At 49.8% G+C, this 24,118-nt stretch overlaps 1 protein-coding gene across 1 annotated transcript in view; it reads left to right on the top strand.

Annotated features, from left to right (window-relative positions):
* The window catches only part of MUC2 (mucin 2, oligomeric mucus/gel-forming), a 76,124-nt gene that overhangs the window by 32,596 nt on the left and 19,410 nt on the right, over window positions 1-24,118 (top strand). The window contains exons 36-53 of the mRNA XM_064659778.1: window positions 275-466; window positions 1,462-1,776; window positions 2,719-2,958; window positions 3,909-4,100; window positions 5,304-5,858; window positions 7,237-7,476; window positions 8,426-8,665; window positions 9,605-9,796; window positions 10,875-11,114; window positions 12,057-12,296; window positions 13,246-13,437; window positions 14,620-15,174; window positions 16,550-16,789; window positions 17,735-17,977; window positions 18,914-19,213; window positions 20,180-20,419; window positions 21,257-21,604; window positions 22,545-22,736. Of these exons, the coding sequence (XP_064515848.1) occupies window positions 275-466; window positions 1,462-1,776; window positions 2,719-2,958; window positions 3,909-4,100; window positions 5,304-5,858; window positions 7,237-7,476; window positions 8,426-8,665; window positions 9,605-9,796; window positions 10,875-11,114; window positions 12,057-12,296; window positions 13,246-13,437; window positions 14,620-15,174; window positions 16,550-16,789; window positions 17,735-17,977; window positions 18,914-19,213; window positions 20,180-20,419; window positions 21,257-21,604; window positions 22,545-22,736 (4,956 nt within the window). The remainder of the gene's footprint in view (window positions 1-274; window positions 467-1,461; window positions 1,777-2,718; window positions 2,959-3,908; window positions 4,101-5,303; window positions 5,859-7,236; window positions 7,477-8,425; window positions 8,666-9,604; window positions 9,797-10,874; window positions 11,115-12,056; window positions 12,297-13,245; window positions 13,438-14,619; window positions 15,175-16,549; window positions 16,790-17,734; window positions 17,978-18,913; window positions 19,214-20,179; window positions 20,420-21,256; window positions 21,605-22,544; window positions 22,737-24,118) is intronic.

The following is a 24,118-nucleotide window of genomic DNA, read 5'->3' as shown; positions in this document are numbered from 1 at the left end:
TGATTTTGTGAGAGGCACCTTCCAGCACCATTCCTAGCCTCTTTGCTAGGAGAGGAGGGCCATGACCTTGTCTGTGCGCAGATTTTCAAGGAGTCTTCTTTCTGGGGCCAGAAAGGAAGGACTACTGATAGAGGCCTTTCATTGCCAAGAGTGGGCTGACCTCTTTCCATCTGTGGCAGCTGCCTAACATGCAATTTCTGTTCAGAGCATATGGAGTCCCACTCATGCATCTTGTGCCTTTGTCTGTTTTCTCTGTGCCTGCTGTTTCGAACAGGCCCAGGTTCATCGACACCGAGCACGGCATCCCCTTCAACAAAATCAACAACCACTCCCACTGCAGGTCCAGGGGAGACTTCCACCAGCACTGCCAGCACCACGGTGCCCCCCATCAGCACCACCAGCAGCAGCACTCCAGGGATAACAACAACTGTTCCTGGATTACTGACATCCTCTCCAACTCCTGAAGGTATGTTCCCAATACCAATAATTCCCACCAAAACCCCTCCGCCTCCAACTGCAGAAGCAACAAATGATTCTGTGGCTCTGTTGTCATTTTTTTGTATTGCTATGGGAGTAATGAAGGCCTAAGAGCACCTGCATTTGTGCATGTCTGTGGGATCAGGGATGGGTGTAATTACTGGGCATCTGCTGAAACAGCCTGTGCCCAAAGTTGGCTCTTGGGCTGGCTGCTTCAGAAGGTACAAAGATTCAGGGGTCCTGGATAGAAGATCTTGGCTTCCCTGATTGTACAGGGCTCCAAGGAGATATTTCATCCTGGTGCCCAGTTTAGACAGATGCTGAAGTGCTGGGAAGTCTTGCTTTTGCTGCTGTTGGACCCTCTGTCAGGAATATAGTCATTGTACCCGTGGTGTGCAATTGGAGCAGAGCTTGGTTTTGTGGCAGTCTAATTTCAACACTGTTTGGGCACTGCTGTGTAGATTTTCTTCCTTTCTCCTCATTCTTTGCCCTGGGAATAGTTTCACTCTGCAGACTGCCACTTGATGTGAACTGTGGTCTTTAGCTGATATGATCCACTAGTACTCTGGTCCTTCATCAGAGTGCCATCACTCTACAGGGAAATCCCATGACAATCAGGCATGAACATATCACCATGCATATTTCTTTCCCTGGCCACAGCTTCCACTCTCAGCTCTTACTCCAGGATTTAATGAGGTGTTTAGGTAATGATGAAGAGATAGAAAACCCTAGCCAGATCAAAAGCATTACTCCACTCCATCTCCTACCTATTGGTAGATCTTTCTGATTTTGTGAGAAGCACCATCCAGCACCATTCCTAGCCTCTTTGCCAGGAAAGGAGGGTCATGACCTTGTCTGTGTGCAGATTTTCAAGGAGTCTTCTTTCTGGGGCCAGAAGGGAAGGGCTACTGATAGAGGCCTTTCATGTGCCAAGAGTGGGCTGATTTCTTTCCATCTGTGGCAACTGCCTCATATGCTATTTCTGTTCAGTGCGTGTGGAGTCCCACTCATGCATCTTGTGCCTTTGTCTGTTTTCTCTGTGCCTGCTGTTTCGAACAGGCCCAGGTTCATCGACACCGAGCACGGCATCCCCTTCAACAAAATCAACAACCACTCCCACTGCAAGACCGGGGGAGACTTCCATCAGCACTGCCAGCACCACGGTGCCCCCCATCAGCACCACCAGCAGCAGCACCCCACGGACAACAACTGTTCCTGGCTCATCAACAACACCCATCTCAACTACTTCAAGCACATCTGTGCCAAAACCACCATACACCACCACCCTACCACCTCCAGGTACTTCTGCATTCTGTGCTCTTGAATATTCCACTGATTTTGGAAAAATGGAAGTCCATAATCACCTCCATTTTGCTGCTGTATGGGATTGTGGATAGGTATAGATGCTGGGCATTCACTGAAACAGCCTATGTCTAAAGGAAATCTTGCTTTTCCCGTTGTTAGACGTCATCCCTCAGTGGTGAGTATGTAGTCACTGGAGCTGTGGTGTGCAATTGGAGTGGGACTTTTTCTTGTGGCACTGTCATTTCAGGTGCTTTTGGGGAACAACTCTGCAGACCTTCTTCCCTACCCCCTCTTTGTCCTGTCACTGCTAATGGTTGGCAGTGGTTCTAGATGTAGGAAGGAAGGATTCTCCTGGTAGGCTTTTGGGAACAATTTCACTGCACACTGCCACTTGATGTGAACTGCAGTCTTTGGCTGATGAGATCCATTAGAATTCTCGGAGGCCTTACATCCGGGGGTCAATGAGCCAGAAGAATATCACATGATAATTAGGCAGGAACATACTCCTGTGCATATTTCGTTCCCTGGCCACACCTTCTCCTCTCTGCTCTTACTCCTAGAGTTAGTGAGATGTTGTAGGTAATGTGGCAGAGAGAGAATGATCAAGCCAGATCAAAAGCATTACTCCTCCTCATCTCTTGCCTATTGGCAAGAGGTCTTTCCGATTTTGTGAGAAGCGCCTTCCAGCATCATCTGTAGTCTCTTTGCTAGGAGAGGAGGGCCATGACCCTTTCTGTGTATGGATTTGCAAGGAATCTGCTTCCTGGGGCAGAAAGGAAGGGCTACTGATAGAGGCCTTTCACGTGCCAAGAGTGGGCTGACCTCTTTCCATCTGTGGCAGCTGCCTCATATGCTATTTCTTTTCAGTGCGTGTGGAGTCCCACTCATGCTTCTTATGCCTTTGTCTGTTTTCTCTGTGCCTGCTGTTTCGAACAGGCCCAGGTTCATCGACACCGAGCACGGCATCCCCTTCAACAAAATCAACAACCACTCCCACTGCAAGACCAGGGGAGACTTCCACCAGCACTGCCAGCACCACGGTGCCCCCCATCAGCACCACTAGCAGCAGCACCCCACGGACAACAACTGTTCCTGGCTCATCAACAACACCCATCTCAACTACTTCAAGCACATCTGTGCCAACACCAACATACACCACCACCGTACCACCTCCAGGTACTTCTCTGATCTGGGCTCTTGTGTGTTTCCTTGTTGTGAGAGAAATGGAGGTGTGTATGCATCTCCATTTGTGCGTCTCCGGGGGATCAGGGATGGGTGTAACTGTTGGGCATCTGGTGAAATAACTGGTGCCTTAAGCTGGCCTTTCAGCTGGCTATTTCATTTGGAACATGGATTCAGAGGTTCTGGGGAGAAAATTAAGTCAGTGGACTCATGGTGTGCAATTGGAGCGGTGCTTCATTTTTTGGCACCGGCATTTTTGGTGTTTTCCCAGAATTGTGCAGAATTTGTTGCCTTCCTCTTCATGCATTCCCTGTCCCTAGTAATGGTTGGCAGTGGTTGAAGATGTAGAAAGGAAGGATTCTCCTGGCAGGCGTTTGGGAACAGTTTCACTCTGCAGACTGCCGCTTGACGTGAACTGTGGTCTTTGGCTGATGACATCCAGTAGTGCTCTGGGAAACCCTTCATCAGGCTGACATCAGACTACAGGGAAGTCCCATGAAAATCAGACAGGAACATATCCCTGTGCATACTTCCTTTGCTGACCACACCTTTTCCTCAGTGCTTACTCCATGACTTAGTGAGATGTTTATGCAATGAGGCAGATACAGAAAGCCCCATCAAGATGCAAAGCACTGCTCTGCCCAATCTCTTGAATATTGGCTGGTCTTTCTGATTTTGTGAGAAGCCTCTACCCACACCGTCCCTAGTCTCTTTGCTAGGAGAGGAGGGCCATGACCCTGTCTGTGTATGGATTTGCAAGGAATCTGCTTCCTGGGGCCAGAAAGGAAGGGCTACTGATAGAGGCCTTTCATGTGCCAAGTGTGGGCTGACCTCTTTCCATCTGTGGCAGCTGCCTAACATGCAATTTCTGTTCAGAGCATATGGAGTCCCACTCATGCATTTGTGCCTTTGTCTGTTTTCTCTGTGCCTGCTGTTTCGAACAGGCCCAGGTTCATCGACACCGAGCACGGCATCCCCTTCAACAAAATCAACAACCACTCCCACTGCAGGACCAGGAGAGACTTCCACCAGCACTGCCAGCACCACGGTGCCCCCCATCAGCACCACCAGCAGCAGCACTCCAGGGACAACCACAACTGTTCCTGGATTACCAACATCCTCTCCAACTCCTGAAGGTATGTTCCCAATACCAATAATTCCCACCAAAACCCCTCCGCCTCCAACTGCAGAAGCAACAAATGATTCTGTGGCTCTGTTGTCATTTTTTGTATTGCTATGGGAGTAATGAAGGCCTAAGAGCACCTGCATTTGTGCATGTCTATGGGATCAGGGATGGGTGTAACTGCTGGACATCTGCTGAAACAGCCTGTCTCCAAAATTGACTCTTAGGCTGACTGCTTCAGAAGGTACAAGAATTCAGGGGTCCTGGATAGACCCTGAATAGACCCTGGATAGAAGGTCTTAGCTTCCCTGATTTTAAGGGCTCCAAGGAGATATTTCATCCTGGTGCCCAGCTTAGACAGATGCTGAAGTGGTGGGAAGTCTTGCTTTTGCTGCTGTTGGACCCTGTCCTTCCTCTGTCAAGAATACAGTCATTGTACCCATGGTGTGTAATTGGAACAGGGCTTGGCTGTGTGGCCCTGTCATTCCGTCTCTCTTTGGGCACAGGCCGTGCAGACTTTCTTCCAGTTTTTTGCCCGTGTTGTCTGTGGCCGTTGGTCCCACTAACCTGCAGTTCTGGGTTTAGGAAGCTTTGAAGGCTTTCTCCTTCAGGGTCTGGGGAAACGATATCAGTATGGAGGTAGCCCCTTTCTATGTACACAAGCTCTGTGCCGCTGGGTTCTCCCAGTGGTACCGTTAGTGCTTGTCTCTGGCTGTCTGTGCACTGCTGGGAAGCAGCTGATGTTTTAGCAGCAGCATCTGTCCTGCGTCTCCTTTCCCTGTGCTCGCACCCATTGCAGTGGCTGTTTTCTCCCTGAGACAGGGAGGTGGTGCACGTGGTACAAGAAGCTGAGAGAGTGGTGTTAGTCCCTGCTTAGTCCTGCTCTGCCTCATGAGTGGCTCTTACGTGAGTGGTTCCTGCACATGAGAGGCCAAACGAAACAATGTTGACCGAGCTGCGAGGGGCAGACCCATAGCTCGGCAGTGCCTGTGTCCTGATTTGGGCCCAGAGTGGTTTGTAGGGCACATAAGGGTAGGCCTCCCCACACAAGTGAGCTTTGTTGTGGTCAGGACTGGCTGACTGCTGTGGCAGTGTCTGAGGGGTGCTGCTGTGTGCAGTGGATGCCCAGAGCCCCACCCATGGGTGAGCAGGTGCTCCCAGCTTGTTGTCTCTGTTCTGTCTGTTTCTAATTGTTCATCTTGTTGTCACCTCCCAGGCTGTGAGTGCATCTGGACGGACTGGTTTGATGTGAGTTACCCGGATAGTTCTGACAGAAATGGTGGTGACTACGAAACGCTGGAGAATATTCACAAGGTCAACCCCTCCTGGGTCTGTGCAAAAGTTGAGAATATTTCATGCAGAGCAGAGAAATTCCCTAACATTCCCATTGCAGATTTAGGGCAGATCGTGGAATGCAGTGTTAACACAGGGCTCATCTGTAACAATAGAGATCAGCACATAGGAGGTATAATACCTCAGCCAGTCTGCCTGAATTACGAGATTAGTGTGTGCTGCACCCCCGACAGACCAGAGTGTCTTCCACCTCATACCCCAAGCACGACAACATCCACAACGAGCAGCGTAATCTCTTCAACAATATCAACAACTGCTTCAACATCAGTGCCAACAGAGACTCCCAGCCCGATCAGCAGCACCACGGTGCCCCCCAGCAGCACCACCAGCAGCAGCACCCCGGGGACACCACCCATCTCTACTACTTCAAGCACATCCACGCCCACACCAACGTTCACCACCACCCTACCACCTCCAGGTACTTCTCTGATCGGGGCTCTCATGTGTTTCCATGCCATGGGAGAAATGAAGGTCCCTGGGCACCTCCACTTTTGCCTCTGGGTGGGATTGGAGATGGGATTAATTGCTGTGCATCCCCTTGAAGTAGCCTGTGCCCAAAGCTGGCCCTTGGGTTGGCTGCTTCAGAAGTGTTGAGGACTCAGGGGTCCTGGGGAGAAGGTCTTGGCTTCCCTGATTGTACAGGGCTCTGAGGAGGGGTTTCATCCTGATGCTCAGCTTAGAGAAATGCTGAGCTGATGGGAAATCTTGCTGTTGCTGCTGTTGGACATCGTTGTTCAGCTGGCGAGAACACATCAGTGGACCCACGGTGTGCAACTGGAGCATGGCTGCGTTTTGTGGCACTGGCATTTCACGTGCTGTTTGTGCAGAGCTGCGCAGACTTTCTTCCCTTTCTCCTCCTGCTCTGCAGTGTCAGTGCTAGTGACTGGCCGTGGTTATAGATATAGGAAGGAAGGATTCCCCTGGCAGGCTTTTAGGAACTGTTTCACTCTGCAAACTGCCACTTGCTGTGAACTGTGGTTTTTGGTTGATGCTTTGGCGGAAGAGATCCACTAGAATTCTGGGAAGCCCTTCATCAGGCTGACATTAAACAACAGGGAAATCCCATGGCAATCAGGCAGGAACATATTCACAGAATCAGCTAGGTTGGAAAAGATCTCTGAAATCACTGAGTCCAACCTATGACCCAACACCACTGTGTCAATTTGGCCATGGCACTAAGTGCCACATCCAGTCTTTCCATTATGCTTCCAGGGACGGTGACTCCACCACCTCCCCAGGGCTACCCTTGCAATGTCTAATCACCCATTCTGTGAAGTAATAGCTACTAATGTTCAACCTAAGCGTTCCCTGGCTCAGTGTGAGACTGTGTCCTCTTATCCTGTCAAGACAATCGTCATTTCGTTCCTGTGCACAGTTCCTTCCCTGTTCACAGCTTCCCCTCTTAGCTCTCAATTCATGAGTTAGTGAGATGTTGTAGGTAATGAGGCAGACATAGAATGCCCAAGCCAGACTGAAAGCATTACTCCTCCTCATCTCTTGCCTATTGGCAAGAGGTCTTTCTGATTTTGTGAGAAGCGCCTTCCAGCACCGTCCCTGGTCTCTCTGCTAGGAGGTGAGGGCCACGACCCTGTCTGTGCACAGATTTTCAAGGAGTCTTCTTTCTGGGGCCAGAAAGGAAGGGCTACTGATAGAGGCCTTTCATGTGCCAAGAGTGGGCTGACCTCTTTCCATCTCTGGCAACTGCCTAACATGCAATTTCTGTTCAGAGCATATGGAGTCCCACTCATGCATCTTGTGCCTTTGTCTGTTTTCTCTGTGCCTGCTGTTTCGAACAGGCCCAGGTTCATCGACACCGAGCACGGCATCCCCTTCAACAAAATCAACAACCACTCCCACTGCAAGACCAGGAGAGACTTCCATCAGCACTGCCAGCACCACGGTGCCCCCCATCAGCACCACCAGCAGCAGTACCCCAGGGACATTCTCAAGTTTTCCTGGATCACCAACACCCACCCTAACTACTTCAAGCACATCCACGCCCACACCAACATTCACCACCACCGTACCACCTCCAGGTACTTCTCTGATCGGGGCTCTTGTATGTTTCCTTGTTGTGAGAGAAATGGAGGTGTGTATGCATCTCCATTTGTGCATCTTCGTGGGATCAGGGATGGGTGTAACTGTTGGGCATCTGGTGAAATAACTGGTGCCTTAAGCTGGCCTTTCAGCTGGCTATTTCATTTGGAACATGGATTCAGAGGTTCTGGGGAGAAAATTAAGTCAGTGGACCCATGGTGTGCAATAGGAGCGGTGCTTCATTTTTTGGCACTGGCATTTTCATTGTTTTTACAGAGTTGTGCAGATTTTCCTCCATTTCTCTTCATGCATTCCCTGTCCCCAGTAATGGTTGGCAGTGGTTGAAGATGTAGAAAGGAAGGATTCTCCTGGCAGGCTTTTGGGAACAGTTTCACCCTGCAGACTGCCGCTTGACGTGAACTGTGGTCTTTGGCTGATGACATCCAGCAGAGCTCTGGGAAGCCCTTCATCAGGCTGACATCAGATTACAGGGAAATCCCATGAAAATCAGACAGGAACATATCCCTGTGCATACTTCCTTTGCTGACCACACCTTCTCCTCAGTGCTTACTCCGTGACTTAGCGAGATGTTTATGCAGTGAGGCAGATACAGAAAGCCACATCAAGATCAAAAGCACTGCTCTGCCCAATCTCTTGAATATCAGATGGTTTTTCTGATTTCTGAGAATCACCTTCCAGGACCATTCCTAGCCTCCTTGCTAGGAGAGGAGGGTCATGACCCTGTCTGTGTGCAGATTTTTAAGGAGTCTTCTTCCTGGGGCAGAAAGGAAGGGCTACTGATAGAGACCTTTCATGTGCCAAGAGTGGGCTGACCTCTTTCCATCTGTGGCAGCTGTCTCAAATGCTATTTCTGTTCAGTGCGTGTGGAGTCCCACTCATGCTTCTTGTGCCTTTGTCTGTTTTCTCTGTGCCTGCTGTTTCGAACAGGCCCAGGTTCATCGACACCGAGCACGGCATCCCCTTCAACAAAATCAACAGCCACTCCCACTGCAAGACCAGGGGAGACTTCCACCAGCACTGCCAGCACCACGGTGCCCCCCATCAGCACCACCAGCAGCAGCACCCCGGGGACATTCTCAACTGTTACTGGATCACCAACACCCACCCCAACTACTTCAAGCACATCCACGCCCACACCAACATACACCACCACTGTACCACCTCCAGGTACTTCTCTGATCTGGGCTCTTGTGTGTTTCCTTGTTGTGAGAGAAATGGAGGTGTGTATGCATCTCCATTTGTGCGTCTTCGTGAGATCAGGGATGGGTGTAACTGTTGGGCATCTGGTGAAATAAGTGGTGCCTTAAGCTGGCCTTTCAGCTGGCTATTTCATTTGGAACATGGATTCAGAGGTTCTGGGGAGAAAATTAAGTCAGTGGACCCATGGTGTGCAATAGGAGCGGTGCTTCATTTTTTAGCACCGGCATTTTTGGTGTTTTCCCAGAGCTGTGCAGAATTTCTTGCCTTCCTCATCATGCATTCCCTGTCCTTAGTAATGGTTGGCAGTGGTTGTCGATGTAGAAAGGAAGGATTCTCCTGGCAGGCTTTTGGGAACAGTTTCACCCTGCAGACTGCTGCTTGACATGAACTCTGGTCTTTCGCTGCCGACATCCAGTAGTGCTCTGGGAAGCCCTTCATCAGGCTGACATCAGACTACAGGGAAATCCCATGAAAATCAGACAGGAACATATCCCTGTGCATACTTCCTTTGCTGACCACACCTTCTCCTCAGTGCTTACTCCATGACTTAGCGAGATGTTTATGCAATGAGACAGACACAGAAAGCCCTATCAAGATCCAAAGTACTGCTCTTGAATATTGGCTGGTCTTTCTGATTTTGTGAGAGGCGCCTTCCAGCACCGTCCCTCGTCTCTTTGCCAGGAAAGGAGGGCCATGACCTTGTCTGTGTGCAGATTTTCAAGGAGTCTTCTTTCTGGGGCCAGAAAGGAAGGGCTACTGATAGAGGCCTTTCATGTGCCAAGAGTGGGCTGACCTCTTTCCATCTGTGGCAGCTGCCTAACATGCAATTTCTGTTCAGAGCATATGGAGTCCCACTCATGCATTTGTGCCTTTGTCTGTTTTCTCTGTGCCTGCTGGGTCGAACAGGCCCAGGTTCATCGACACCGAGCACGGCATCCCCTTCAACAAAATCAACAACCACTCCCACTGCAAGACCAGGGGAGACTTCCACCAGCACTGCCAGCACCACGGTGCCCCCCATCAGCACCACCAGCAGCAGCACTCCAGGGACAACCACAACTGTTCCTGGATTACCAACATCCTCTCCAACTCCTGAAGGTATGTTCCCAATACCAATAATTCTCACCAAAACCCCTCCGCCTCCAACTGCAGAAGCAACAAATGATTCTGTGGCTCTGTTGTCATTTTTTTGTATTGCTATGGGAGTAATGAAGGCCTAAGAGCACCTGCATTTGTGCATGTCTGTGGGATCAGGGATGGGTGTAATTACTGGGCATCTGCTGAAACAGCCTGTGTCCAAAGTTGGCTCTTGGGCTGGCTGCTTCAGAAGGTACAAAGATTCAGGGGTCCTGGATAGAAGATCTTGGCTTCCCTGATTGTACAGGGCTCCAAGGAGATATTTCATCCTGGTGCCCAGCTTAGACAGATGCTGAAGTGGTGGGAAGTCTTGCTTTTGCTGCTGTTGGACCCTGTCCTTCCTCTGTCAGGAATATAGTCATTGTACCCGTGGTGTGCAATTGGAGCAGAGCTTGGTTTTGTGGCAGTCTAATTTCAACACTGTTTGGGCACTGCTGTGTAGATTTTCTTCCTTTCTCCTCATTCTTTGCCCTGGGAATAGTTTCACTCTGCAGACTGCCACTTGATGTGAACTGTGGTCTTTAGCTGATATGATCCACTAGTACTCTGGTCCTTCATCAGAGTGCCATCACTCTACAGGGAAATCCCATGACAATCAGGCATGAACATATCACCATGCATATTTCTTTCCCTGGCCACAGCTTCCACTCTCAGCTCTTACTCCAGGATTTAATGAGGTGTTTAGGTAATGATGAAGAGATAGAAAACCCTAGCCAGATCAAAAGCATTACTCCACTCCATCTCCTACCTATTGGTAGATCTTTCTGATTTTGTGAGCAGCACCTTCCAGCACCATTCCTAGCCTCTTTGCCAGGAAAGGAGGGTCATGACCTTGTCTGTGTGCAGATTTTCAAGGAGTCTTCTTTCTGGGGCCAGAAAGGAAGGGCTACTGATAGAGGCCTTTCATGTGCCAAGAGTGGGCTGATTTCTTTCCATCTGTGGCAGCTGCCTCATATGCTATTTCTGTTCAGTGCGTGTGGAGTCCCACTCATGCATCTTGACCTTTGTCTGTTTTCTCTGTGCCTGCTGTTTCGAACAGGCCCAGGTTCATCGACACCGAGCATGGCATCCCCTTCAACAAAATCAACAACCACTCCCACTGCAAGACCAGGGGAGACTTCCATCAGCACTGCCAGCACCACGGTGCCCCCCATCAGCACCACCAGCAGCAGCACCCCACGGACAACAACTGTTCCTGGCTCATCAACAACACCCATCTCAACTACTTCAAGCACATCTGTGCCAAAACCACCATACACCACCACCCTACCAACTCCAGGTACTTCTGCATTCTGTGCTCTTGAATATTCCACTGATTTTGGAAAACTGGAAGTCCATAATCACCTCCATTTTGCCGCTGTATGGGATTGTGGATAGGTATAGATGCTGGGCATGCACTGAAACAGCCTATGTCTAAAGGAAATCTTGCTTTTCCCGTTGTTAGACGTCATCCCTCAGTGGTGAGAATGTAGTCACTGGAGCTGTGGTGTGCAATTGGAGTGGGACTTTTTCTTGTGGCACTGTCATTTCAGGTGCTTTTGGAGAACAACTCTGCAGACCTTCTTCCCTACCCCCTCTTTGTCCTGTCACTGCTAATGGTTGGCAGTGGTTCTAGATGTAGGAAGGAAGGATTCTCCTGGCAGGCTTTTGGGAACAATTTCACTGCACACTGCCACTTGATGTGAACTGCAGTCTTTGGCTGATGAGATCCATTAGAATTCTCGGAGGCCTTACATCCGGGGGTCAATGAGCCAGAAGAATATCACATGATAATTAGGCAGGAACATACTCCTGTGCATATTTCGTTCCCTGGCCACACCTTCTCCTCTCTGCTCTTACTCCTAGAGTTAGTGAGATGTTGTAGGTAATGTGGCAGAGAGAGAATGATCAAGCCAGATCAAAAGCATTACTCCTCCTCATCTCTTGCCTATTGGCAAGAGGTCTTTCTGATTTTGTGAGAAGCGCCTTCCAGCATCATCTGTAGTCTCTTTGCTAGGAGAGGAGGGTCATGACCCTTTCTGTGTATGGATTTGCAAGGAATCTGCTTCCTGGGGCAGAAAGGAAGGGCTACTGATAGAGGCCTTTCACGTGCCAAGAGTGGGCTGACCTCTTTCCATCTGTGGCAGCTGCCTCATATGCTATTTCTTTTCAGTGCGTGTGGAGTCCCACTCATGCATCTTGTGCCTTTGTCTGTTTTCTCTGTGCCTGCTGTTTCGAACAGGCCCAGGTTCATCGACACCGAGCACGGCATCCCCTTCAACAAAATCAACAACCACTCCCACTGCAAGACCCGGGGAGACTTCCATCAGCACTGCCAGCACCACGGTGCCCCCCATCAGCACCACCAGCAGCAGCACCCCACGGACAACAACTGTTCCTGGCTCATCAACAACACCCATCTCAACTACTTCAAGCACATCTGTGCCAACACCAACATACACCACCACCGTACCACCTCCAGGTACTTCTCTGATCTGGGCTCTTGTGTGTTTCCTTGTTGTGAGAGAAATGGAGGTGTGTATCCATCTCCATTTGTGCGTCTCCGGGGGATCAGGGATGGGTGTAACTGTTGGGCATCTGGTGAAATAACTGGTGCCTTAAGCTGGCCTTTCAGCTGGCTATTTCATTTGGAACATGGATTCAGAGGTTCTGGGGAGAAAATTAAGTCAGTGGACCCATGGTGTGCAATAGGAGCGGTGCTTCATTTTTTGGCACTGGTATTTTTGGTGTTTTCCCAGAGCTGTGCAGAATTTCTTGCCTTCCTCTTCATGCATTCCCTGTCCCTAGTAATGGTTGGCAGTGGTTGTCAATGTAGAAAGGAAGGATTCTCCTGGCAGGCGTTTGGGAACAGTTTCACCCTGCAGACTGCTGCTTGACGTGAACTGTGGTCTTTGGCTGATGACATCCAGCAGAGCTCTGGGAAACCCTTCATCAGGCTGACATCAGATTACAGGGAAATTGCATGAAAATCAGACAGGAACATATCCCTGTGCATACTTCCTTTGCTGACCACACCTTTTCCTCAGTGTTTACTCCATGGCTTAGTGAGATGTTTATGCGATGAGGCAGATACAGAAAGCCCCATCAAGATGCAAAGCACTGCTCTGCCCAATCTCTTGAATATTGGCTGGTCTTTCTGATTTTGTGAGAATCACCTTCAGGACCATCCCTAGTCTCTTTGCTAGGAGAGGAGGGCCATGACCCTGTCTGTGCACAGATTTTCAAGGAGTCTTCTTTCTGGGGCCAGAAAGGAAGGGCTACTGATAGAGACCTTTCATGTGCCAAGAGTGGGCTGACCTCTTTCCATCTGTGGCAGCTGCCTAACATGCAATTTCTGTTCAGAGCATATGGAGTCCCACTCATGCATTTGTGCCTTTGTCTGTTTTCTCTGTGCCTGCTGTTTCGAACAGGCCCAGGTTCATCGACACCGAGCACGGCATCCCCTTCAACAAAATCAACAACCACTCCCACTGCAGGACCAGGGGAGACTTCCACCAGCAGTGCCAGCACCACGGTGCCCCCCATCAGCACCACCAGCAGCAGCACTCCAGGGACAACCACAACTGTTCCTGGATTACCAACATCCTCTCCAACTCCTGAAGGTATGTTCCCAATACCAATAATTCCCACCAAAACCCCTCCGCCTCCAACTGCAGAAGCAACAAATGATTCTGTGGCTCTGTTGTCATTTTTTGTATTGCTATGGGAGTAATGAAAGCCTAAGAGCACCTGCATTTGGGCATGTCTATGGGATCAGGGATGGAAGTAACTGCTGGGCATCTGCTGAAACAGCCTGTGCCCAAAGTTGGCTCTTGGGCTGGCTGCTTCAGAAGGTACAAAGATTCAGGGGTCCTGGATAGAAGATCTTAGCTTCCCTGATTGTACAGGGCTCCAAGGAGATATTTCATCCTGGTGCCCAGTTTAGACAGATGCTGAAGTGGTGGGAAGTCTTGCTTTTGCTGCTGTTGGACCCTGTCCTTCCTCTGTCAAGAATACAGTCATTGTACCCATGGTGTGTAATTGGAACAGGGCTTGGCTGTGTGGCCCTGTCATTCCGTCTCTCTTTGGGCACAGGCCGTGCAGACTTTCTTCCAGTTTTTTGCCCGTGTTGTCTGTGGCCGTTGGTCCCACTAACCTGCAGTTCTGGGTTTAGGAAGCTTTGAAGGCTTTCTCCTTCAGGGTCTGGGGAAACGATATCAGTATGGAGGTAGCCCCTTTCTATGTACACAAGCTCTGTGCCGCTGGGTTCTCCCAGTGGTACCGTTAGTGCTTGTCTCTGGCTGTCTGTGCACTGCTGGGAAGCAGCTGATGTTTTAGCAGCAGCATCTGTCCTGCGTCTCCTTTCCCTGTGCTCGCACCCATTGCAGTGGCTGTTTTCTCCCTGAGACAGGGAGGTGGTGCACGTGGTACAAGAAGCTGAGAGAGTGGTGTTAGTCCCTGCTTAGTCCTGCTCTGCCTCATGAGTGGCTCTTACGTGAGTGGTTCCTGCACATGAGAGGCCAAACGAAACAATGTTGACCGAGCTGCGAGGGGCAGACCCATAGCTCGGCAGTGCCTGTGTCCTGATTTGGGCCCAGAGTGGTTTGTAGGGCACATAAGGGTAGGCCTCCCCACACAAGTGAGCTTTGTTGTGGTCAGGACTGGCTGACTGCTGTGGCAGTGTCTGAGGGGTGCTGCTGTGTGCAGTGGATGCCCAGAGCCCCACCCATGGGTGAGCAGGTGCTCCCAGCTTGTTGTCTCTGTTCTGTCTGTTTCTAATTGTTCATCTTGTTGTCACCTCCCAGGCTGTGAGTGCATCTGGACGGACTGGTTTGATGTGAGTTACCCGGATAGTTCTGACAGAAATGGTGGTGACTACGAAACGCTGGAGAATATTCACAAGGTCAACCCCTCCTGGGTCTGTGCAAAAGTTGAGAATATTTCATGCAGAGCAGAGAAATTCCCTAACATTCCCATTGCAGATTTAGGGCAGATCGTGGAATGCAGTGTTAACACAGGACTCATCTGTAACAATAGAGATCAGCACATAGGAGGTATAATACCTCAGCCAGTCTGCCTGAATTACGAGATTAGTGTGTGCTGCACCCCCGACAGACCAGAGTGTCTTCCACCTCATACCCCAAGCACGACAACATCCACAACGAGCAGCGTAATCTCTTCAACAATATCAACAACTGCTTCAACATCAGTGCCAACAGAGACTCCCAGCCCGATCAGCAGCACCACGGTGCCCCCCAGCAGCACCACCAGCAGCAGCACCCCGGGGACACCACCCATCTCTACTACTTCAAGCACATCCACGCCCACACCAACGTTCACCACCACCCTACCACCTCCAGGTACTTCTCTGATCGGGGCTCTCATGTGTTTCCATGCCATGGGAGAAATGAAGGTCCCTGGGCACCTCCACTTTTGCCTCTAGGTGGAATTGGAGATGGGATTAATTGCTGTGCATCCCCTTGAAGTAGCCTGTGCCCAAAGCTGGCCCTTGGGTTGGCTGCTTCAGAAGTGTTGAGGACTCAGGGGTCCTGGGGAGAAGGTCTTGGCTTCCCTGATTGTACAGGACTCTGAGGAGGGGTTTCATCCTGATGCTCAGCTTAGAGAAATGCTGAGCTGATGGGAAATCTTGCTGTTGCTGCTGTTGGGCATCGTTGTTCAGCTGGCGAGAACACATCAGTGGACCCACGGTGTGCAACTGGAGCATGGCTGCGTTTTGTGGCACTGGCATTTCACGTGCTGTTTGTGCAGAGCTGCGCAGACTTTCTTCCCTTTCTCCTGCTCTGCAGTGTCAGTGCTAGTGACTGGCCGTGGTTATAGATATAGGAAGGAAGGATTCCCCTAGCAGGCTTTTAGGAACTGTTTCACTCTGCAAACTGCCACTTGCTGTGAACTGTGGTTTTTGGTTGATGCTTTGGCGGAAGAGATCCACTAGAATTCTGGGAAGCCCTTCATCAGGCTGACATTAAACAACAGGGAAATCCCATGGCAATCAGGCAGGAACATATTCACAGAATCAGCTAGGTTGGAAAAGATCTCTGAAATCACTGAGTCCAACCTATGACCCAACACCACTATGTCAATTTGGCCATGGCACTAAGTGCCACATCCAGTCTTTCCATTATGCTTCCAGGGACGGTGACTCCACCACCTCCCCAGGGCCACCCTTGCAATGTCTAATCACCCATTCTGTGAAGTAATAGCTACTAATGTTCAACCTAAGCGTTCCCTGGCTCAGTGTGAGACTGTGTCCTCTTATCCTGTCAAGACAATCGTCATTTCGTTCCTGTGCACAGTTCCTTCCCTGTTCACAGCTTCCCCTCTTAGCTCTCAATTCATGAGTTAGTGAGATGTTGTAGGTAATGAGGCAGACATAGAATGCCCAAGCCAGACTGAAAGCATTACTCCTCCTCATCTCTTGCCTATTGGCAAGAGGTCTTTCTGATTTTGTGAGAAGCGCCTTCCAGCACCATCCCTGGTCTCTCTGCTAGGAGGTGAGGGCCATGACCCTGTCTGTGCACAGATTTTCAAGGAGTCTTCTTTCTGGGGCCAGAAAGGAAGGGCTACTGATAGAGGCCTTTCATGTGCCAAGAGTGGGCTGACCTCTTTCCATCTCTGGCAACTGCCTAACATGCAATTTCTGTTCAGAGCATATGGAGTCCCACTCATGCATCTTGTGCCTTTGTCTGTTTTCTCTGTGCCTGCTGTTTTGAACAGGCCCAGGTTCATCGACACCGAGCACGGCATCCCCTTCAACAAAATCAACAGCCACTCCCACTGCAAGACCAGGAGAGACTTCCACCAGCACTGCCAGCACCACGGTGCCCCCCATCAGCACCACCAGCAGCAGCACCCCGGGGACATTCTCAACTGTTACTGGATCACCAACACCCACCCTAACTACTTCAAGCACATCCACGCCCACACCAACATTCACCACCACCGTACCACCTCCAGGTACTTCTCTGATCTGGGCTCTTGTGTGTTTCCTTGTTGTGAGAGAAATGGAGGTGTGTATGCATCTCCATTTGTGCATCTTCGTGGGATCAGGGATGGGTGTAACTGTTGGGCATCTGGTGAAATAAGTGGTGCCTTAAGCTGGCCTTTCAGCTGGCTGTTTCATTTGGAACATGGATTCAGAGGTTCTGGGGAGAAAATTAAGTCAGTGGACTCATGGTGTGCAATAGGAGCGGTGCTTCATTTTTTGGCACTGGCATTTTCATTGTTTTTACAGAGTTGTGCAGATTTTCCACCATTTCTCTTCATGCATTCCCTGTCCCTAGTAATGGTTGGCAGTGGTTGTAGATGTAGAAAGGAAGGATTCTCCTGGCAGGCTTTTGGGAATAGTTTCACCCTACAGTCTGCCGCTTGACATGAACTGTGGTCTTTGGCTGATGACATCCAGCAGAGCTCTGGGAAACCCTTCATCAGGCTGACATCAGATTACAGGGAAATCCCATGAAAATCAGACAGGAACATATCCCTGTGCATACTTCCTTTGCTGACCACACCTTCTCCTCAGTGTTTACTCCATGACTTAGCGAGATGTTTATGCAATGAGGCAGATACAGAAAGCCCCATCAAGATCAAAAGCACTGCTCTACCCAATCTCTTGAATATCAGATGGTTTTTCTGATTTCTGAGAATCACCTTCCAGGACCATTCCTAGCCTCCTTGCTAGGAGAGGAGGGTCATGACCCTGTCTGTGTGCAGATTTTTAAGGAGTCTTCTTCCTGGGGCAGAAAGGAAGGGCTACTGATAGAGACCTTTCATGTGCCAAGAGTGGGCTGATTTCTTTCCATCTGTGGCAGCTGTCTCAAATGCTATTTCTGTTCAGTGCGTGTGGAGTCCCACTCTTGCTTCTTGTGTCTTTGTTTTCTCTGTGCCTGCTGTTTCGAACAGGCCCAGGTTCATCGACACCGAGCACGGCATCCCCTTCAACAAAATCAACAGCCACTCCCACTGCAGGACCAGGGGAGACTTCCACCAGCACTGCCAGCACCACGGTGCCCCCCATCAGCACCACCAGCAGCAGCACTCCAGGGACAACCACAACTGTTCCTGGCTCATCAACAACACCCATCTCTACTACTTCAAGCGCATCCACGCCCACACCAACATACACCACCACCGTACCACCTCCAGGTACTTCTCTGATCTGGGCTCTTGTGTGTTTCCTTGTTGTGAGAGAAATGGAGGTGTGTATGCATCTCCATTTGTGCATCTTCGTGGGATCAGGGATGGGTGTAACTGTTGGGCATCTGGTGAAATAAGTGGTGCCTTAAGCTGGCCTTTCAGCAGGCTATTTCATTTGGAACATGGATTCAGAGGTTCTGGGGAGAAAATTAAGTCAGTGGACCCATGGTGTGCAATTGGAGCGGTGCTTCATTTTTTGGCACCGGCATTTTTGGTGTTTTCCCAGAGCTGTGCAGAACTTCTTGCCTTTCTCTTCATGCATTCCCTGTCCCTAGTAATGGTTGGCAGTGGTTGTAGATGTAGAAAGGAAGGATTCTCCTGGCAGGCTTTTGGGAATAGTTTCACCCTGCAGACTGCTGCTTGACATGAACTCTGGTCTTTCGCTGCCAACATCCAGTAGTGCTCTGGGAAGCCCTTCATCAGGCTGACATCAGACTACAGGGAAATCCCATGAAAATCAGACAGGAACATATCCCTGTGCATACTTCCTTTGCTGACCACACCTTTTCCTCAGTGCTTACTCCATGACTTAGCGAGATGTTTATGCAATGAGGCAGATACAGAAAGCCCTATCAAGATCCAAAGTACTGCTCTTGAATATTGGCTGGTCTTTCTGATTTTGTGAGAATCACCTTCCAGCACCCTCCCTAGTCTCTTTGCTAGGAGAGGAGGGCCATGACCCTGTCTGTGCACAGATTTTCAAGGAGTCTTCTTTCTGGGGCCAGAAAGGAAGGGCTACTGATAGAGACCTTTCATGTGCCAAGAGTGGGCTGACCTCTTTCCATCTGTGGCAGCTGCCTAACATGCAATTTCTGTTCAGAGCATATGGAGTCCCACTCATGCATCTTGTGCCTTTGTTTTCTCTGTGCCTGCTGTTTCGAACAGGCCCAGGTTCATCGACACCGAGCACGGCATCCCCTTCAACAAAATCAACAACCACTCCCACTGCAAGACCAGGGGAGACTTCCACCAGCACTGCCAGCACCACGGTGCCCCCCATCAGCACCACCAGCAGCAGCACTCCAGGGACAACCACAAGTGTTCCTGGATTACCGACATCCTCTCCAACTCCTGAAGGTATGTTCCCAATACCAATAATTCCCACCAAAACCCCTCCGCCTCCAACTGCAGAAGCAACAAATGATTCTGTGGCTCTGTTGTCATTTTTTGTATTGCTATGGGAGTAATGAAGGCCTAAGAGCACCTGCATTTGTGCATGTCTATGGGATCAGGGATGGGTGTAATTACTGGGCATCTGCTGAAACAGCCTGTGTCCAAAGTTGGCTCTTGGGCTGGCTGCTTCAGAAGGTACAAAGATTCAGGGGTCCTGGATAGAAGATCTTGGCTTCCCTGATTGTACAGGGCTCCAAGGAGATATTTCATCCTGGTGCCCAGTTTAGACAGATGCTGAAGTGGTGGGAAGTCTTGCTTTTGCTGCTGTTGGACCCTGTCCTTCCTCTGTCAGGAATATAGTCATTGTACCCGTGGTGTGCAATTGGAGCAGAGCTTGGTTTTGTGGCAGTCTAATTTCAACACTGTTTGGGCACTGCTGTGTAGATTTTCTTCCTTTCTCCTCATTCTTTGCCCTGGGAATAGTTTCACTCTGCAGACTGCCACTTGATTTGAACTGTGGTCTTTAGCTGATATGATCCACTAGTACTCTGGTCCTTCATCCGAGTGACATTACTCTACAGGGAAATCCCATGACAATCAGGCATGAATATATCACCATGCATATTTCTTTCCCTGGCCACAACTTCCACTCTCAGCTCTTACTCCAGGATTTAATGAGGTGTTTAGGTAATGATGAAGAGATAGAAAACCCCAGCCAGATCAAAAGCATTACTCCACTCCATCTCCTACCTATTGGTAGATCTTTCTGATTTTGTGAGAAGCACCTTCCAGCACCATTCCTAGCCTCTTTGCCAGGAAAGGAGGGTCATGACCTTGTCTGTGTGCAGATTTTCAAGGAGTCTTCTTTCTGGGGCCAGAAAGAAAGGGCTACTGATAGAGGCCTTTCATGTGCCAAGAGTGGGCTGATTTCTTTCCATCTGTGGCAACTGCCTCATATGCTATTTCTGTTCAGTGCGTGTGGAGTCCCACTCATGCATCTTGTGTCTTTGTTTTCTCTGTGCCTGCTGTTTTGAACAGGCCCAGGTTCATCGACACCGAGCACGGCATCCCCTTCAACACAATCAACAACCACTCCCACTGCAAGACCGGGGGAGACTTCCATCAGCACTGCCAGCACCACGGTGCCCCCCATCAGCACCACTAGCAGCAGCACCCCACGGACAACAACTGTTCCTGGCTCATCAACAACACCCATCTCAACTACTTCAAGCACATCTGTGCCAAAACCACCATACACCACCACCCTACCACCTCCAGGTACTTCTGCATTCTGTACTCTTGAATATTCCACTGATTTTGGAAAAATGGAAGTCCATAATCACCTCCATTTTGCCGCTGTATGGGATTGTGGTTAGGTATAGATGCTGGGCATGCACTGAAACAGCCTATGTCCAAAGGAAATCTTGCTTTTCCTGTTGTTAGACGTCATCCCTCAGTGGTGAGAATGTAGTCACTGGAGCTGTGGTGTGCAATTGGAGTGGGACTTTTTCTTGTGGCACTGTCATTTCAGGTGCTTTTGGGGAACAACTCTGCAGACCTTCTTCCCTACCCCCTCTTTGTCCTGTCACTGCTAATGGTTGGCAGTGGTTCTAGATGTAGGAAGGAAGGATTCTCCTGGTAGGCTTTTGGGAACAATTTCACTGCACACTGCCACTTGATGTGAACTGCAGTCTTTGGCTGATGAGATCCATTAGAATTCTCGGAGGCCTTACATCCGGGGGTCAATGAGCCAGAAGAATATCACATGATAATTAGGCAGGAACATATTCCTGTGCATATTTCGTTCCCTGGCCACACCTTCTCCTCTCTGCTCTTACTCCTAGAGTTAGTGAGATGTTGTAGGTAATGTGGCAGAGAGAGAATGATCAAGCCAGATCAAAAGCATTACTCCTCCTCATCTCTTGCCTATTGGCAAGAGGTCTTTCTGATTTTGTGAGAAGCGCCTTCCAGCATCATCTGTAGTCTCTTTGCTAGGAGAGGAGGGCCATGACCCTTTCTGTGTATGGATTTGCAAGGAATCTGCTTCCTGGGGCAGAAAGGAAGGGCTACTGATAGAGGCCTTTCACGTGCCAAGAGTGGGCTGACCTCTTTCCATCTGTGGCAGCTGCCTCATATGCTATTTCTTTTCAGTGCGTGTGGAGTCCCACTCATGCTTCTTGTGCCTTTGTCTGTTTTCTCTGTGCCTGCTGTTTCGAACAGGCCCAGGTTCATCGACACCGAGCACGGCATCCCCTTCAACAAAATCAACAACCACTCCCACTGCAAGACCGGGGGAGACTTCCACCAGCACTGTCAGCACCACGGTGCCCCCCATCAGCACCACCAGCAGCAGCACTCCAGGGACAACCACAACTGTTCCTGGCTCATCAACAACACCCATCTCAACTACTTCAAGCACATCTGTGCCAACACCAACATACACCACCACCGTACCACCTCCAGGTACTTCTCTGATCTGGGCTCTTGTGTGTTTCCTTGTTGTGAGAGAAATGGAGGTGTGTATGCATCTCCATTTGTGCATCTTCGTGGGATCAGGGATGGGTGTAACTGTTGGGCATCTGGTGAAATAACTGGTGCCTTAAGCTGGCCTTTCAGCTGGCTATTTCATTTGGAACATGGATTCAGTGCTTCTGGGGAGAAAATTAAATCAGTGGACCCATGGTGTGCAATTGGAGCGGTGCTTCATTTTTTGGCACCGGCATTTTTGGTGTTTTCCCAGAGCTGTGCAGAATTTCTTGCCTTCCTCTTCATGCATTCCCTGACCCTAGTAATGGTTGGCAGTGGTTGTAGATGTAGAAAGGAAGGATTCTCCTGGCAGGCGTTTGGGAACAGTTTCACTCTGCAGACTGCTGCTCGACATGAACTCTGGTCTTTCGCTGCCGACATCCAGTAGTGCTCTGGGAAGCCCTTCATCAGGCTGACATCAGACTACAGGGAAATCCCATGAAAATCAGACAGGAACATATCCCTGTGCATACTTCCTTTGCTGACCACACCTTCTCCTCAGTGCTTACTCCATGACTTAGCGAGATGTTTATGCAATGAGGCAGATACAGAAAGCCCCATCAAGATCCGAAGTACTGCTCTTGAATATTGGCTGGTCTTTCTGATTTTGTGAGAATCACCTTCCAGCACCGTCCCTCGTCTCTTTGCTAGGAGAGGAGGGCCATGACCCTGTCTGTGCACAGATTTTCAAGGAGTCTTCTTTCTGGGGCCAGAAAGGAAGGGCTACTGATAGAGACCCTTCATGTGCCAAGAGTGGGCTGACCTCTTTCCATCTGTGGCAACTGCCTAACATGCAATTTCTGTTCAGAGCATATGGAGTCCCACTCATGCATCTTGTGCCTTTGTCTGTTTTCTCTGTGCCTGCTGTTTCGAACAGGCCCAGGTTCATCGACACCGAGCACAGCATCCCCTTCAACAAAATCAACAACCACTCCCACTGCAGGACCAGGGGAGACTTCCACCAGCACTGCCAGCACCACGGTGCCCCCCATCAGCACCACCAGCAGCAGCACTCCAGGGACAACCACAACTGTTCCTGGATTACCGACATCCTCTCCAACTCCTGAAGGTATGTTCCCAATACCAATAATTCCCACCAAAACCCCTCCGCCTCCAACTGCAGAAGCAACAAATGATTCTGTGGCTCTGTTGTCATTTTTTGTATTGCTATGGGAGTGATGAAGGCCTAAGAGCACCTGCATTTGTACATGTCTGTGGGATCAAGGATGGGTGTAATTACTGGGCATCTGCTGAAACAGCCTGTGCCCAAAGTTGGCTCTTGGGCTGGCTGCTTCAGAAGGTACAAAGATTCAGGGGTCCTGGATAGAAGATCTTAGCTTCCCTGATTGTACAGGGCTCCAAGGAGATATTTCATCCTGGTGCCCAGTTTAGACAGATGCTGAAGTGGTGGGAAGTCTTGCTTTTGCTGCTGTTGGACCCTGTCCTTCCTCTGTCAGGAATATAGTCATTATACCCGTGGTGTGCAATTGGAGCAGAGCTTGGTTTTGTGGCAGTCTAATTTCAACACTGTTTGGGCACTGCTGTGTAGATTTTCTTCCTTTCTCCTCATTCTTTGCCCTGGGAATAGTTTCACTCTGCAGACTGCCACTTGATTTGAACTGTGGTCTTTAGCTGATATGATCCACTAGTACTCTGGTCCTTCATCCGAGTGCCATCACTCTACAGGGAAATCCCATGACAATCAGGCATGAACATATCACCATGCATATTTCCTTCCCTGGCCACAGCTTCCACTCTCAGCTCTTACTCCAGGATTTAATGAGGTGTTTAGGTAATGATGAAGAGATAGAAAACCCCAACCAGATCAAAAGCATTACTCCACTCCATCTCCTGCCTATTGGTAGATCTTTCTGATTTTGTGAGAAGCACCTTCCAGCACCATTCCTAGCCTCTTTGCCAGGAAAGGAGGGTCATGACCCTGTCTGTGTGCAGATTTTCAAGGAGTCTTCTTTCTGGGGCCAGAAAGAAAGGGCTACTGATAGAGGCCTTTCATGTGCCAAGAGTGGGCTGATTTCTTTCCATCTGTGGCAACTGCCTCATATGCTATTTCTGTTCAGTGCGTGTGGAGTCCCACTCATGCATCTTGTGTCTTTGTTTTCTCTGTGCCTGCTGTTTCGAACAGGCCCAGGTTCATCGACACCGAGCACGGCATCCCCTTCAACAAAATCAACAACCACTCCCACTGCAAGACCGGGGGAGACTTCCATCAGCACTGCCAGCACCACGGTGCCCCCCATCAGCACCACCAGCAGCAGCACCCCACGGACAACAACTGTTCCTGGCTCATCAACAACACCCATCTCAACTACTTCAAGCACATCTGTGCCAAAACCACCATACACCACCACCCTACCACCTCCAGGTACTTCTGCATTCTGTGCTCTTGAATATTCCCCTGATTTTGGAAAACTGGAAGTCCATAATCACCTC

The sequence above is a fragment of the Pseudopipra pipra genome, chromosome 6, assembly GCF_036250125.1.
Source record: "Pseudopipra pipra isolate bDixPip1 chromosome 6, bDixPip1.hap1, whole genome shotgun sequence".
NCBI lineage: Eukaryota > Metazoa > Chordata > Aves > Passeriformes > Pipridae > Pseudopipra > Pseudopipra pipra.
The sequence above is the reverse complement of the archived record's forward strand: the minus strand, read 5'-3'. Positions and strand labels throughout refer to the sequence as shown.